The sequence below is a fragment of the Bos grunniens genome, chromosome 18 (genome assembly GCF_055505025.1).
Source record: "Bos grunniens cultivar Pamir isolate PY7600 chromosome 18, Bosgru_T2T1.0, whole genome shotgun sequence".
Classification (NCBI taxonomy): domain Eukaryota; kingdom Metazoa; phylum Chordata; class Mammalia; order Artiodactyla; family Bovidae; genus Bos; species Bos grunniens.
In genome coordinates this window covers 57,112,360-57,127,627 of record NC_141182.1, presented here as the reverse complement: position 1 = coordinate 57,127,627, position 15,268 = coordinate 57,112,360, and the positions used below count along the sequence as shown (strand labels likewise).

At 48.3% G+C, this 15,268-nt stretch overlaps 1 protein-coding gene across 1 annotated transcript; it reads right to left on the bottom strand.

Moving 5' to 3' along the window:
- Positions 1-12,223: 12,223 nt before the first annotated feature.
- Positions 12,224-14,828, bottom strand: CLEC11A (C-type lectin domain containing 11A). Its single transcript, XM_086353974.1, has 4 exons — positions 14,219-14,828; positions 13,794-13,983; positions 13,271-13,462; positions 12,224-12,907 (listed from the first exon to the last, which is right to left on the bottom strand). The coding sequence occupies exons 1-4, from the start codon at positions 14,363-14,365 to the stop codon at positions 12,462-12,464; spliced, it is 975 nt and encodes a 324-aa protein (XP_086210100.1). The 5' UTR covers positions 14,366-14,828; the 3' UTR covers positions 12,224-12,461.
- Between the last annotated feature and the right edge of the window lie 440 nt (positions 14,829-15,268).

The following is a 15,268-nucleotide window of genomic DNA, read 5'->3' as shown; positions in this document are numbered from 1 at the left end:
TGGACTGAGGAAATGATCACAGACTGTAAAATATTAATAACAATGTACTGTTGGGTTTGTAGCATTAATATGTAGAAGGGTAATTTCACAGAAAGAGAAAATGAGGAAATAGAGCTATATAGGAGTGACAATTCTATATCTCACTGAAATTAACCTAGTGTAAATCTGAACCTGCCACTGATCAATTTAAATGTATATGGTAAGCCCCAGGCAACAAGTAAAAAAGAAGAATAAGAATACATAAAAAATTCTTACAATTCAATAACAAAAAGACAAAGGGCCTAATTAAAAAAAAATTTTTTTTACTCTAGTATAGCTGATTTACAATGTTGTGCTAATTTCTGCTGAACAGCAAAGTGACTCAGTTATACACATATATGCATTCCTTTTTAACATATTCTTTTCCATTATGATTTATCCCAGAAGATTGAATGTAGTTCCCTATGTTATACAGTAGGACTTCATTGTTTATCTGTAACAGCCCACTTTTTTTTAATGGGAAAAGGACCTGAAAGACATCTCCAAAAGTAGATACACTTAGGTCCAAAAGTACATGAAAATATTAACATCATTGGCGTTGGTGTTTAGTTGCTAAGTCGTGTCCCACTCTTTTGTGACTCCATGGACTGTAGCCCGCCAGTTTCCTCTGCCCATGGGATTTCCCAGGCAAGAATACTGGAGTGGGTTGCCAATTTCTCCCCCAGGGGATCTTCTCCAGGGATTGAACCCGTGTCTCCTGTGTTGCAGGGGGATTCTTTACCACTGAGCCATCAGGTAACATCACTAGTCATTAGATAAATGCAAATCAAAACCACAATGGGGAAACCACTTCATACCATTAGGATGGCTAGAAGAAAAGGTCAGTTAGTAACAAGTGTCAGCAAGGTTATGGAAAAACTGAAACACTCATACACTGATGGTTGGAATGTAAACTATAAAGTGGTGTAGCCACTGTAGAAAGCAGTTTGGCAGTTCCTCAGACAGTTAAATATAGAGGGACCATATGATCCAGAAATTCCCCTCCTAGGTACAAATCCTGAGAACCTGAGTGGCCCCGGTGGTGAAGAATCCGCCTGCCAATCCAGGAGAGAGAGTTTCAATCCCTGGGTTGGGAAGATCTCCTGGAGAAGGGAATGGCAACCCACTCCAGTATTCTTGCCTGGGAAAACCCATAGACAGAGGAGCCTGGTGGGCTATGGTCCAGGGGGGTCCCACAACAGTTGAACACGACTTCGCAACTCAGAACAACAGGCATAGATCCAAGACACATGAACACAAATGTTCACAGATCTTATAGACTTGTTATAGCAGTGTTATTCATAACAGCCCAAGAAAGGGAAGCAATCTAAAGGTCCATCAAATGAATAAACAAAATGTGATATGTCCATACAATCAAATGTCATTCAGCATAAAAAGGAATGAGGTACCCATACACACCTCTACCTGGATGAACCTAAAACATTTCGCTAAGTAAAAGAAGCCAGTCACAAACGACCGCATATTTATATGATTCCACTCATATATATGGAAATATCCCCAAATGCAAATCTACAGAGATAGAAAATAGGTTAGTGGTTTCTTAGGGCTGGAAGAAGACAGGGAGATAGGGAGGTGACTGCTGAATGGTATACGGCTTCTTTTTGGGATGGTGAAAAATCTTCTGGTTCACTGTGGTGATGGTTGTACATATCTCAGTATACTAAGAACCATCGAATTGTACACTTTAATTGTGTGAATTGTATGATATGTGAATCTCAATTTTGTTGTTCAGTCGCTAAGTCACGTCCCACTCTTTGCCACCCCATGGACTGTGGCACCCCAGGCTTCCCTATCCTTCACTACCTCCTGCAGCTTGCTCAGGTTCATGTCCACTGAGCCAATGATGCTACTTAACCATCTCATCCTCTACCGCCCCCTTCTCCTTTTGCTTTCAATCTTTCCCAGCATCAGGATCTTTAGCTGTTAAAATAATCCGAGTAGAAATTTGCTTGCAATTGTATTGAACCTATAAATTATTTGTGAGGTATTGACATCAGTATAATATTTAATCTCCTCAACCAAGAGCATAGCATGTCTTTGCTTTTATTCAATTCACGTTGGGGCCCTTTATTGGAGTTTAAGTGGTCTCCAGAGAATCTTACGTCTTCTTATTTATTAGTTCCTATGTGGCTTCTAGATTTCATTTAGACGGTGAATGGTATCTTTACACTGTATGTTTGTTTATTGTTGGTGTAAAGCAAAGGAATTGGTTTTTGTAGGTTAACCTTGTAACTGGAGATTTTGCGATATCTCTTATTATTTGTTCTCACAGTTTGTTCATTCCATTGGTCTTATTGGGTATATAATTATATCATGTTCAAATAATGACAGCTTTCTCTATTCCCTTTTAGTCTTTACACCTCTACTTTCTTTTTTTCTATTTGAATATAAATTCATATACTTCATTACTTATTGGTTTATTCAAGTTCTTTATTTTGTGTAATTTTTAGCATGTTATATTTTTCCTTTACTGACAGTCATAATCACTATTTCGCACCTTTTTGTATCTCGGCCCTGGCCCGTGGACTATTCACTATTCACAGACTATTCACAGACTATTCACAGACTATTCACTCTGACAGTCTGTGTTCTATCTGCAGCCTGCCTCCTATTTTTAAGTCTGTTTATGACTTTATTTTCGGCCGAGCTGGGTCTTTGTTGCTGCTGCAGGCTGCGCCTGGCTGTGGCGCGTGGTGGCTGCTCCTGCTGCGGTCTGCAGGCTCCTCGTTGTGGAGGCTTCTCCTTGTGCGGAGTGCAGGCTCTGGGGACGTGGGTTTCACTAGTTGCAGGACCCGGGCTCCCTGCATCAGCAGGTGGATTCTTAACCACTGGACCGCCAGAGAAGTCTTAGCCTATTTTTTTATTCCTATTTGGCTTTGCCAAAAGTCAATTTATCTTAGTACCTTTTTCCAAAATTAAACTAGTTTTTGGTTTTGTTCATCTTCTTTTCTTCCCCCATTCATTTCATTGATATTTGCCCATATTTTTTTGTTGCATTTTCAAATGGTTTTTTAAAAATTAATTAATTTATTTTAATTGGAGACTAATTACTTTACAATTTGTAGTGGTTTTTGCCATACATTGACATGAATCAGCCATAGGTGTACATGTGTTCCCCATCCTGACCCTCCCTCCCACGTCCCCCTCCATCCCATCCCTCAGGGTCGTCCCAGTGCACCAGCCCTGAGTGCCCTGTCTCATGCATCGAACCTAGACTAGCGATCTATTTCACATATGGTAATATACATGTTTCAATGCTATTCTCTCAAATCATCCCACCTTCGCCTTCTCCCACAGAGTCCAAAAGTCTGTTCTTTATATCTGTGTCTCTTTTGCTGTCTCACATATAGGGTCATTGTTACCATCTTTCTAAATTCCATATATATGCATTAACATATTGTATTGGTGTTTTTCTTCATTACTTACTTTACTCTGTATAATAGGCTAATTTTTGCCCATATTTTAAAAATCATTTCTTTTTTGCTTGTTTCTGTGGTTTTGATTCATGGCTTATTTATTTTCCCACTATTTGAATTAGATGTTTAACCCATTGCAGAAAAATATATCTATTGAATAAAGTTTTTTTCTTTTTTTTCTTGAATAAAGTTCTTATCAAATGCTTTTCATCCACCTATAGAAATATGTTTTCCTTATTTATGCTGTTTTTGACATTTTTGTATTTACACCGTGTCACCTGGGGACAGGGAAGGATTTTTTAAATGAACCCCCAAAAGTACCAAGCAAAAGCACTTGGAAATTTGACTGCACTAAGTTTAAGAACTTCTAATCAACAGACAACACCATCAAGAAACAAGAAGTACAAGTCACAGATCTGCAATGCAAAGTGAAAGTTGCTCTGTCAAGACGTTAGCCTTGGGAAGATCCAATAGTTTAAAAAAGCAATTGCCTTTCAGCAAAGAGAAATGTTGAATGGGGATAAGCCCAGCCAACAAAACACATGAAACTTTGTTGGTCTGTCAAAAAAATCAATTCCATTGAGGCTTAATTTACATATAATAAAATTTCCCATTCGTTTTTTTTTCTAAATATATGCATCCATGGGAAAATGAAACTGTTGTTCCGTCGTGTCCCACTCTTTGCAACCCCATGGACTATAGCCCGCCAGGCTCCTCTGTCCACGGAATTCTGGACCGGGTAGTCGTTCCCTTCTCCAGGGGATCTTCCCAACCCAGATATCAAACAGGGACCTCCTGCATTGTAGGCAGATTCTTCACCATCTGAGCCACTAGGGAGGTCCTGCAATGAATGCAAAACTGGCAAAGGATTAGTATGCAGAATATATAAAGACTACTAATTAGTAAGAAGAAAATACCACCATAAAAATTTTTCCAAGTGTATTTAAATTTTTGTCTTCAGGTTTTACTGAGATATAATTGACATACAGTACTGCATAAGTTTAAGGTGTACAGGGTAATGATTTGAGTTATATACATCATGAAATGACCACTACGATAAGTGCAGTGAACACCCATCATCTTGTATGGATAGAAAATTAAAGAAACAAAAAAAAATTCCCTTGTTATGAGAACTCTGAGGATTTACTTTTTTAACAACTTTCATATAAAATACACAGCTGTGTTAATTATATTTATCATGTTGTACTCTTAAACAGTTGTTGTTTAGTGATTAAGTCACGTCCGATTCTCCTGTGACCACATGGACTATAGCCTGCCAAGCTCCTCTGTCCATGGGATTTCCCAGACAAAAATATTGGAGCTTGTTTCCACCATTTCCTTCTCCCAGGGATCTTCCAGACCCAGGAATTGAACCTACATCTCCTACATTGGCAGGCAGATTCTTTACCACTGAGCCACCAGGGAAGCTCCACTCTTGAATAGAGTGATGGGTTAATAGGTGATCTTTTTATGCCTCATATTTACATATCTGTTGTTTTACATGTATCAGATATTACAAAATAGCCAAAGAGATTATTTTTAAGGCAGAGCTGGTGTTCCATTTCCTGTCATCTCCGTCCCCCGACTCCACCCCAGCTGTGGCTTCCTGCCCACAAGGTGGCCAGGAGTTGTCACTGCTCAGGATCAGAAACCAAAGCCTGGTTGTACTTGGAATCCGTGGAGAGATCCAGAGGGGAAGGTTGACTTGCCTTCCCAAGGAGATTTCCAAAACCCACGTTCACACTGCTGCCTGGCCCAGCTCACACAAACCACCCATACTTTGAAAAGAAGCACTTTGCTCCTAGAAATGATGAGGCTGGCACTTTAGGAGATGGGGGCTGGGGGCTGGGGCAGGAGAGAGGTTGTTCAAATGATGAACAGGGTGTAGCCCAGGAAAAACCCAAGGAAGCCAGAAAGGAGTCATGTTCACGGAGAACCACTGACAACAGAAAAGTAACTTAAAAGACGCCATCCCATGCTTCACACACTTCTCTCAACTGACCCTTAAAAGGAAGGATACACCTGACCTCACACAGTCTGCTAGAGAACATATAACCTGAATGTAATCATCATAAGAAAACATCAGGCAAATTCAAGTGAAGAACTTCTATTTTTTTTAAAAAGGGGGAGAGTTGTTCTTCCAAATTGTCAATATCATAAATATGGAAATGTCCCAGACTCAAGGAGACGCAACAGCTAAAGGAAATACAGGTAATGCCAGGCCGGATCCTGAACTGCATGGGGAAAATGCTATGAAGGACAGCATCTGGGCCAACTGACTAAACCGGTAAACCACCAGTAGATTATACAAGTATCATGTAAATGTTACATTTACTGAGGTTGATTACGGGCGGGTCAAGCAAGGCAATATCTCTAATTCTGAAGAAATACACAGGGAGGTATTTAAGGATAAAGGCCGTGATGTGTGTAACTAACCCTTATGTGCTTCAGAAAACCTATGTATTTGGGGAAATTAAACCAGCTGGGACTAAAACTCTGCCATCTGTGGACACAGATGAAGCCAGCTGCAAAGTTAACGGGTAACATCTCTCCCAGAGATCTCTCCCACCACGTAGCTGTAGTGTTGTAACAACTCCCTCTGTGGGTTACTAGGGCTTCCCTGGTGGCTCAGTGGTAAAGAATCCACCTGCCAAGCAGGAGATGTGAGTTCGATCCCTGGTTGGGGAAGATCCCCTGGAGGAGGAAATGGCAACCCACTCCAGTATTCTTGCCTGGAGAATCCCATGAACAGAGGAGACTGGCGGGCTACAGTCCATGGGGTTGGGAAGAGTTGGACACGACTGAGCAACTCAAACAACAGCAACAACAAAGGACTATTTTACTCATTGAGAAACGTAGTTCTTAAAAATCCTAAGCTTTTGGAACCTTTGCTATTTGAAAGTATCTCCGTAAGAATTAAACAGGGAGTTTCCGGGCGGTCCAGTGGTTAGGACCTGGCGCTTTCACCAAGTGGCCTACGTTGGATCCCTGGTTGAGGAGCTAGGATTCTGCAAACTGTGCTGCATGGCAAAAAGAAAAAAAAAAAAAAGTTAAACATCCTACTCTTGCCTGGAAGATGTAAGTCAGTTTGACACAGACAAGAAGCCTCCATTTCCAGCCCTGACACAGAGCTTTAGATAGAGTTTCCAGACACCACATGCCACATTTGTCTTAATTTTGTAGTTTCCAAGGAAACAGGACCCTGAGACCACTTTGCAGTCCAGACCTGATGTTGACTCATTTATACAAACTTCTGCTTTGCTCCCGAGCTATTAAAACACAGCTTCACTTAAATTTCACTCAAATTCCTCAGTTCAGTTCAGCTGCTCAGTCATGTCTGACTCTTTGCGACCCCATGGACTGCAGCACGCCAGACTTCCCTGTCCTCCACCAACTCCCAGAGCTTGCTCAAACTCATGTCCATTGAGTCGGTGATGCCATCCAACCATCTCATCCTCTGTCATCCCCTTCTCCTCCTGCCTTCAATCTTCCCAACATCAGCATCTTTTCCAATGAGTCAGTTCTTTGAATCAAGTGGCCAAAATTTTGGAGTTTCAGCTTCAATATCAGTCCTTCCAATGAATATTCAGGACTGATTTCCTTTAGGATGGACTGGTTGGATCTCCTTGCAGCCCAAGGGAGTCTTATCCAACATCACAGTTCAAAACCATCAATTCTTCGGTGCTCAGCTTTCTTTATAGTCCAACTCTCACATCCATACACAACTACTGGAAAAAACATAGCTTTGACTAGATGGACCTTTGTTGACAAAGTGATGTCTCTGCTTTTTAATATGCTATCTAGATTGGTCATAGCTTTTCTTCCAAGGAGCAGTTGTCTTTTAATTTCATGGCTACAGTCACCATCTGCAGTGATTTTGGAGCCCAAAAAAACAAAGCCTCTCACTGTTTCCATTGTTTCCCCATCTGTTTGCCATGAAGTGATGGAACAGATGCCATGATATTAGTTTTCTGAATGTTGAGTTTTAAGCCAAATTTCTCTCCTCCCCCAAATTCTATAGCTCGATCACAGCCCCTTCTCTGGGATGTGGTCTTCATTGCATGGATCCTTTACCATCTGAGCCACCAGGGAAGCCCAGGAATACTGGAGTGTGTAGCCTATCCCTTCTCCGGGGGATCTTCACAACCCAGGAATCGAACCGGGGTCTCTAGCATTGCAGGTGGATTCTTTACCAGCTGAGCTACCAGGGAATCCCTTCTTTCATCACAGCGAATTGGTAAACCTGACTTTGGTTTGTCCCTGGTGATCAGGTTAGGATGGAAGGATGAGTGATGAGTGGATGGATGGAATGGATAGATGGATAGAGTGAAAACAGAAAAAACCTCATTTAAAATGAATTCAGTAAACCCTGATGAGCAAGCTTTCATGCACATATTACACATGGTAGCCTGCGTGTGTATGTGTGTGTGTTTTAGTAAGTCAGTTGTGTCGGACTCATTGTGATCCCATGGACTATAGCCTGCCCCGTAGCCTGCATAACCAGAGGGAAAAAGAAAGATAAAAATTATTTTAACAAGGTCTATTTACATAAAATTCTTTGTATAAAATTCTCTCAGTCTCAGCTTATTTTTTATTTATTTACGTGGCTGTGCCAGTCTCAGTCACGGCACATGGGATGCGCAGTCTTCATTGCAGCATGCAGGATCTAGTACCCTGACCAGGGATTGAACCCAGACCCCCTGCATTGGGAGCACAGTCTTAGCCACTAGGCCACCAGGTAAGCCCCTCAACTTCTTTTTTATGATGATTAAGAATATTAGATTTTTCCTCCTGGGACAGGAGAGAGGACACGTTTTCACATGAGAATTTCATCTCCTGATTTTAAGAAGAGGGAAGAGGGTCCCTCCTTGCCCTAGGAACAATGCACTGACCCCTGTTTGCAGTCAACAAGAAACCACTACCACCCCAAACTCCTGTTCTTCTCCAGTGAACTTTTATTCAAAACAATCCTTCCAAAGAGACGTAGAGAACAGATTTATGAACCTGGGGAGAGGGGAGGAGAGGGTGAGATGTATGGAAAGGGTAAACTTTGGAAACTTACATTGCCATGTGTAAAATAGATAGCCAATGGGAATTTGCTGTATGACCCAGGGAGCTCAAACAGGGGCTCTATATCAACCTAGAGGGGTGTGATAGGGAGGGAGGTGGGAGGGGGGTTCAAAAGGGAGGAGATATACATATACATACCTAAGGCTGATTCATGCTGAGGTTTGACAGAAAACAACAAAATTCTGTAAAGCAATTATCCTTCAATTAAAAAATAAATAAATTAAAAAAAATCCTCCCCCGTTTTCTCTTGAACCCTAGTAAAAGCTGACCGGTTCGTCACCTCTTCAGACTTGTTCACCCCAGCTTTCTTGTTTCAAATTGCAATTTTTCTGCTATTCCCACATAAACTCATTTTGCTGGCAAAATAATCGGCTATTTTATGTTTTCAGGTTGAAAATAGATTGATGATGATAAAGCTAAAGCAATGGGATGAACTGTTAATAAATACATCTGGATAAACGGTGTACACAAAGACAAAATACTATCTGTGTTTGTGCAGATTATTTGTAAGTCTGAAACTATTTCCAAATAAAAAGCTTTGATTCTTTTAAAACAGGCTAAAGTCGTTTGGACTAGTGTTTATCATATCTTTAGCAGGCAAAGGAAGAATTTTTATGTTGTGTCTTATATTGTAATTCAGTACAAACTCAAGAACTCAAATTTTGAGAACTATTTCTTTCCATTTTCTCTGCATTTTGATATTTTCTACGAATTGATTTCACTTTTTAAAGAATGGTAATGATACACCGGTGGAAATTCATCCGTATTTTGAAAAAAAACTCGCGGGAAAGATCTTAGAGCCCACTACATTCTAAGGCTAATGGAATGCTGCTGCCGCTGCTGCTGCTAAGTCGCTTCAGTCGTGTCCGACTCTGTGCGACCCCATAGACGGCAGCCCACCAGGCTCTGCCGTCCCTAGGATTCTTCAGGCAAGAATACTGGAGTGGGTTGCCATTTCCTTCTCCAGTCACTAGCAGTCTGTTACACTCCGCCAATTCTGGTTTTCCTACCGGTTGACTCGGGACCAGACTACATTTCCCAAACTACCTCGGGGCGAGGTCCAGTGGCTGGGGAGTCGGGATCTGAGCTCTGATTGGAGACTGGGTGTAGTCCTCCAGCTTGCAGGGAACGTAGGCAGTCTTCACATTGGAGGAGGGGAAGGAGCTTGCCAGAGGCTCCGCAAGAAGCTCCTGATGGCTTCTAGGAATGTGGTTCTGGGCAGGCCTGCCGCTCAGCCTGCTGGGATTTGTAGTCCTGCCAGGCCCGTGCAGGCCTGGTTCTTTTGCTTCACGATGGGGCATCTCAGGTTTGCGCCCTTCCTCCACCACTTCTCTGGAACCCCTTAACTCATCAATCCCAACCACCTGCTGGGCCGTCTCTGGTCCATGGCTTCAAGCTCTCAAACCGCAAGTGTTCCACGGTGAGCCAGGGAGACGGCATTGGCAGACTCTGGGCTCTTGAGAGGCCTGGGAGGGCTTCTTGGAGGAGGTAGCAGGGTTCCCCTATGCAGAGCTGAGTCCAGAATCAGCCCAGAATGCAACATACAGGTTAGCTGATCTGATGAATAAATAGTCCTTGAAATGCCATCCATTCCCAAACTCAGCCATCTCTGTGTACACAACTCTTTGTCTCTGGACTGATATGACAGACACTGACCAAACAAGGGCACCTAGAATGATGGAAGGTGCGATGAGGAAAGCCCCTGATCCACTGGGAGCCCAGGAGAGGCGCCTGACTGAGGCCTGCAGGACACCAAGGAGGAAGAGAAACAGTAAGAAAGTCATCTCAGGGTTCCCACCATAGCATCACACAGGCATCTTCCTTCATTCAAAGAACCCTCATGCCTGGGATGCTGGGAATAGGGAGTTAGTTATACCAGCTCTGCCCCACAGGGGTCCCCAGTATGGCTGATTAGGGCTCTGTCAAGAGAGGAGTCAGCCGTTCTGGAACACCTAAGGCAGTACTTAACGCTTCTGGGAAGGGATGCTGTGGGGGGGGGGCGGTGACTCATTAGCCAATTCTTGGAAGGACCTTTGCATATGCAGAGACAGTGTCTGGAGAGAGCAAGCAGAGGTGAAGGTGAGATTGAAATAGCCAACTGAGGATCAGAGCCCATGCTGCAAAGACCCCTCTGTGTCTGGAATAGCCAACTGAGGATCAGAACCCATGCTGCAAAGACCCCTCTGTGTCTGGAATAGCCAACTGAGGATCAGAACCCATGCTGCAAAGACCCCTCTGTGTCTGGCACTATTCTAGGGTATAGATCTTATTACCCCCATTGTACAGATGGGGACACTGAGGAACAGCAAAGTTATGTCTCACTCAAGTTACCCAGTAGGTAAGTGGCCAAGGAAGGATTAGAACCTGGGCCATCTGGCTCCAGAATCTAGGCAGGTAACCACTGAACTGTCCCATCCACTGACTTCCCAGAATGTCAGGTCCGTGAGAGTGGAGCTCTCCCAGGTAACAGCAGATACTCATCGTCGTCTGCCTCATCTGCCCTTTGAGATGCCCTTATGTGTTCTAGAAGACATCCTGCTGCCCTACTGTGACCCTGGGAAACAAGCTTAGAGGGGGATGAATTTGGGTCAAAGTCTTCAGTCTCCTGATGGAAGTCTTCCTGACCGGAAGCCACCCCCGCTTCTGTGACTCCTATAGGGACGGTGGGGCTGGGAAATGACTCTTAAAGGGAGTGGGTGGCTTGTGCTCCCTCCCCCAACTTCTGGAGATGACACAGTGGCTCGTTCCTCCCACTGGAGGAGCCAACGGTGACACTTTAGGCGGGAGGTGCCATGGCTGACAAAAGGGAAGGGACACAGACATAAGGACAGACAGGGTCACACTCTGATTCCTGGGCTCCATGATGGTATAAGGGTCAGAATACCATGATGCCTGTATGTGGGGAGACACTGGGTGGGTGTTTCCAAAAGAGTTCTTGCTCCAAAGAGTGCTGTCCAGAGTGCTGAGGCCCAGGCTGGGCCTGGGTGTCCTCACTGCCCCAGGGGATTAAGGTATGAAAAATGGCGGGGGAAGAAAATGTAATTGTGCCTTATGCGCCACCCTTTCCCAAATGCTCACTTTCCTGGGCTCATATGAACATCCTACGAGCCATACAAGGTAGGGGTAATAGTGCCTGTGTTCAGATGAGGAAACTGAGGCTCATATCGGGGAGGGATTAGCTCATGGCCTCAAAGTCAAGGAGTGGAGGGATCGGTTGGGAGGGAGCCTGAGCTTCCAGGCTGGGTAGGTCCTTATGCTTGTGTCTAAACACAGGCCCCGGAGTTGGAAGGGGAAGGGGGTAGGGCAGTGCCTGACTTTACATGACATTATGGGTACCATCTGATGAGTCAGGTTTGAGACCCACTTAAAAAAAAGAAAAAAAAAGTTAAACGGGAGTCTTTCCTGCAGGACTTCCCAGATCTCTTTGAACAGGGCCAAGGCCAAGGCCTGGGACAATGATTGAAAGGCTCTGGGTCCCAAAGACCTTGAGTAGGGGGCACAATGCAGGCAGAGGTGTCAGCCGCGTGTGCATTCGTGGACTCCAGACATCTGTGCGCAGGAGAAGATGACCATGTGTACGTATGCACATGTGTTCTCTATCACTCTGATCTGGGGCTCGAATAATACCTGTAAGAGGGGGACAGGCCTTGCCCCTCAAAAAGATAAAAGGCCAAAAGCGCCTCCACTGCCTACTCAAGTGAGATTCCACAACGTTTTATTGGCGCGGGACCTAGCCTCGTGCCCACCGCCTCCGGGAAAGACAGGCAAGGAAGGGGTCCCGGCCCCGCAGGAGTCCCCCAGGGATCGGCCAGCCAGGGAAAACACATTTCCATCCGCGGGCGAGGAAGGAAGGAAGGAACGGTGTCTTTGCTGGGAGCATAGCCCAGGCACAAGGCGGGTGGTGGGGCGGAGTGGAGAGGGGGGGAGCCGGCCCCGCTAATAGGGGAACTCGCAGACGTAGTAGAGGCGCCGATCGCAGTCGTGGTCCCACCAGGAGCCATCGTCCGAGGCCTGAGCCACGCAGTTCTCGAGCACGCCGCCGTTGGGCTGGTTGGGGCTGAGCGGGTGCGGCGCGGCGCTGGGCCGGGCGCCGGGCTCAGGGCTGGGGGCGCGGTGCCAGGCGAAGAAGGATACGCGCTGGCCGTTCTCGAAGAGGTACAGGCCCTCGGCGCGCCGGTCGTGCACGCCCAGCCACACCGGCCAGTTGTACGGGGCGAGCGCCGCGCGCAGGTAGCGGGTGAGCGTCTCCATCTGCCGACTGTCAGCTGGCTGAGCCAGGCTCCCGCCCCGCGCCACGCACCGCGCCTGCGCCGCCGCCTGAGCCTCGAAGTCGCGCGAGAGCAGGAAGCACTTGTGTCCAAGACGCGCCCCCTTCAGGCAGCCTGCGGGCGGGACGGGGCGGGGCCGAGCGGAGGCGGGGTTAGTGCCTCGGGGGCGGGTCGAGGGCGGGACCAGAGTCACCCGGAGCCAGTGACAGAGCCGCCAGGGGGCGTGGCCAGGACGTGGGGGCGGGACCGTAGGGGGCGTGGTACGGCCGGAGCAGGGTCGGCTCACTAGCACGGTCGGGACCACGTTCACCCTCCCCATCAGCCAGCACACCCCAAATCCTCGAGGGCCGCCCTCCCCTCGCCCCTAACACCTAGGGTCCTCAAGTCTCAGACACCCTTCGGGGCTCCCCTCTCCCCACCGGTCCGCGGCCTGACCTGGATCGTCCCTCCTTCCCCGCCCGGCGGGATGCGACTCACCCTCTAAGCGGCCATGCTCGCGCTCGGCGCGGCTCTGAGCCTCCTGCAGGGCTTGCACGGCGTCGCGGGTGTCGCCCGCCACTTCCCTCAGCTGCCGCAGCCCCCGAGTAAGCTCGGCCACGCGGGTGTCCAGCGCGTGCAGACGGACGTGCACCTGGTGCAGGCCTGCGTCCAGGCCGGCCAGGCGACCCACTGCGGGTGGACAGGGCGCACGCTGGACGGGGACCCTGGGGGCGGAGCCAGGGTACTGGAGGACGCGGGGGGGACCCGGGACCTACGGCTTCTGGGGCGGAGTTGGGGTGAGGGGTGGGGGCCCTCAAGATTTCTGGAAGGTAGGGGCCGGTGGCCACCCCGGTCTCTTGAAAGGCAAAGCCGGGGACCCGGAGCTCCTGGGTGTGAGGGCTCCGAGCTGGGCGGTGGGCAACTGAAAAATCCTGGGGCAGGGAAAGGACGGTTCTTTTTTGTGAAAATGACCACGGAGGCCGGGGTTGGGGGGCGCAGGGCGGAGCTAAGGATTACTTACGGATATAAGTGATGGCGTCCTCCGGGGTGGGAGAGGGGCTGGGGCTGACGCCGGGGGTCGGTGTGGGTTCCTCCTCGCCTTCCTCCCCCTGCCCGTTCTCCTCGGTCGCCCAGGCCCCCCTGCCTTCAGAGTTTCCCTCGGGATTTTGATCTCCCCTCCTAGCAGGCAGCCCCAGCGCTTCCTGTAAATGCTAAGGCAAGGAGGGTGATCAGGGCCAGGCTGGCAGCTACATTCAGACTCCCCAGACGCCCCTTTCCAGCTGTCAGCTGGCTGTCTGCCCTCTTCTCTGAACCCATCACCTTCATCCTCCGAGCCTATCCCATCCCTCCCGTTGCCCATTCTTCTAACCCTGGAATACACCCCTCCCAAGCCCACAGTCGCCCACCCGGGTCCCGCCACTAGAGTCCCAGCAGTCTCCAACTCACCTTCAGCATCAGGGCTTCCCTCTCCCGCTCCTCCTCCTGGGCGCCACCCCAGCCCCCCTCCCACTCCCTCTCAGCTCCCCGAGCCCCATGACTGAAGCCCAGGAGCTGGGGTACCACCAGCGCGCCAAGGAGCCAGGCGGCCTGCATCAGGCTGGTCTCGGAGCACCCAAGGCTGCAGAAGGGTGTGTTTTGGAGGAGAAGGATGTTTCTGGGGACCCGGAGTGTGTGCTGATCACCAGCCCCCTGGTTCGCGCCTCTCCCAGCTTCTCTCTGGTCCCTCTCCTCCCAACTCTTGTCTCGGTCCGTTGGTCTCTGCTCCTCTGTGTGTGTCTCTCCCCGCCTCTCTTGGCTCCCCGGAGGCCCTGCCTCTGTGGCCGGAAACCTCCAACGTTCCAAAGCTTGGATCCCGCCTTGGGTCTCCACACACGCCCTCCTCTTCCCACTTTCCAGAGCTTGCTTCCGTCCTGTCCTGCTCTTCCCTTCTGCCTCGGCCAGAAGCTCCAGAAGGTCAGGAGGATGGAGCCAGCTCCCCAAGGGATCCTGGGGGCTCAGCCTCTGCCCAGGAACCTCCTCGGGGAGTTGCCAGGGCTTGGCCTTGCTTCCCTCTCCTCTCCCTGGCCACGCCTCAGGTCAGGGGAGACCTCAAGGTCTTGCTAAGGTTGTTATTATCCTGTGGCCACCGTTGCCCACACACCCTGTGGAATGAAGTTCTCACAGCATTCTCAGGCTCTAGAGCACCTCCTGCCCCCCAGATCTCCCATCCTGCCCTCCAGGCCCTTGCTCCAGATCCAGATGAGCATCTGTGCCTGTCTGTGGGGATCCGTGCAAAGAGCACGCGTGTGGCTTGTGTGCAGCCCCCAGAAAGGTAGGGCTCTTGGATCCATCTGCCACGCTTTCCTGGAAGCCTCCTGCAGTCTGGGTCCTGGTTGGGGGTAACATGGGGGATTCCAGCTGTTCACAGACCCCGCAGACAGCCCCATCTGGGTGAGGGGCTGGGGCAGAGGGGAGGGTGGAGGTTGGGTGGGGTCCGAGAAGCTTTCTCCAGGAGGT

Bases quoted from the DNA above. Each gene is read 5' to 3' on its own strand.
- CLEC11A (XM_086353974.1), bottom strand. From the start codon at position 14,365: ATGCAGGCCGCCTGGCTCCTTGGCGCGCTGGTGGTACCCCAGCTCCTG. The intron at 13,984-14,218 runs GTGAGTTGGAGA...TCCTTGCCTTAG, and splicing joins GGGAAGCCCTGATGCTGAAG to CATTTACAGGAAGCGCTGGG. The intron at 12,908-13,270 runs GTGAGTCGCATC...TCCCGCCCGCAG, and splicing joins CGAGCATGGCCGCTTAGAGG to GCTGCCTGAAGGGGGCGCGT.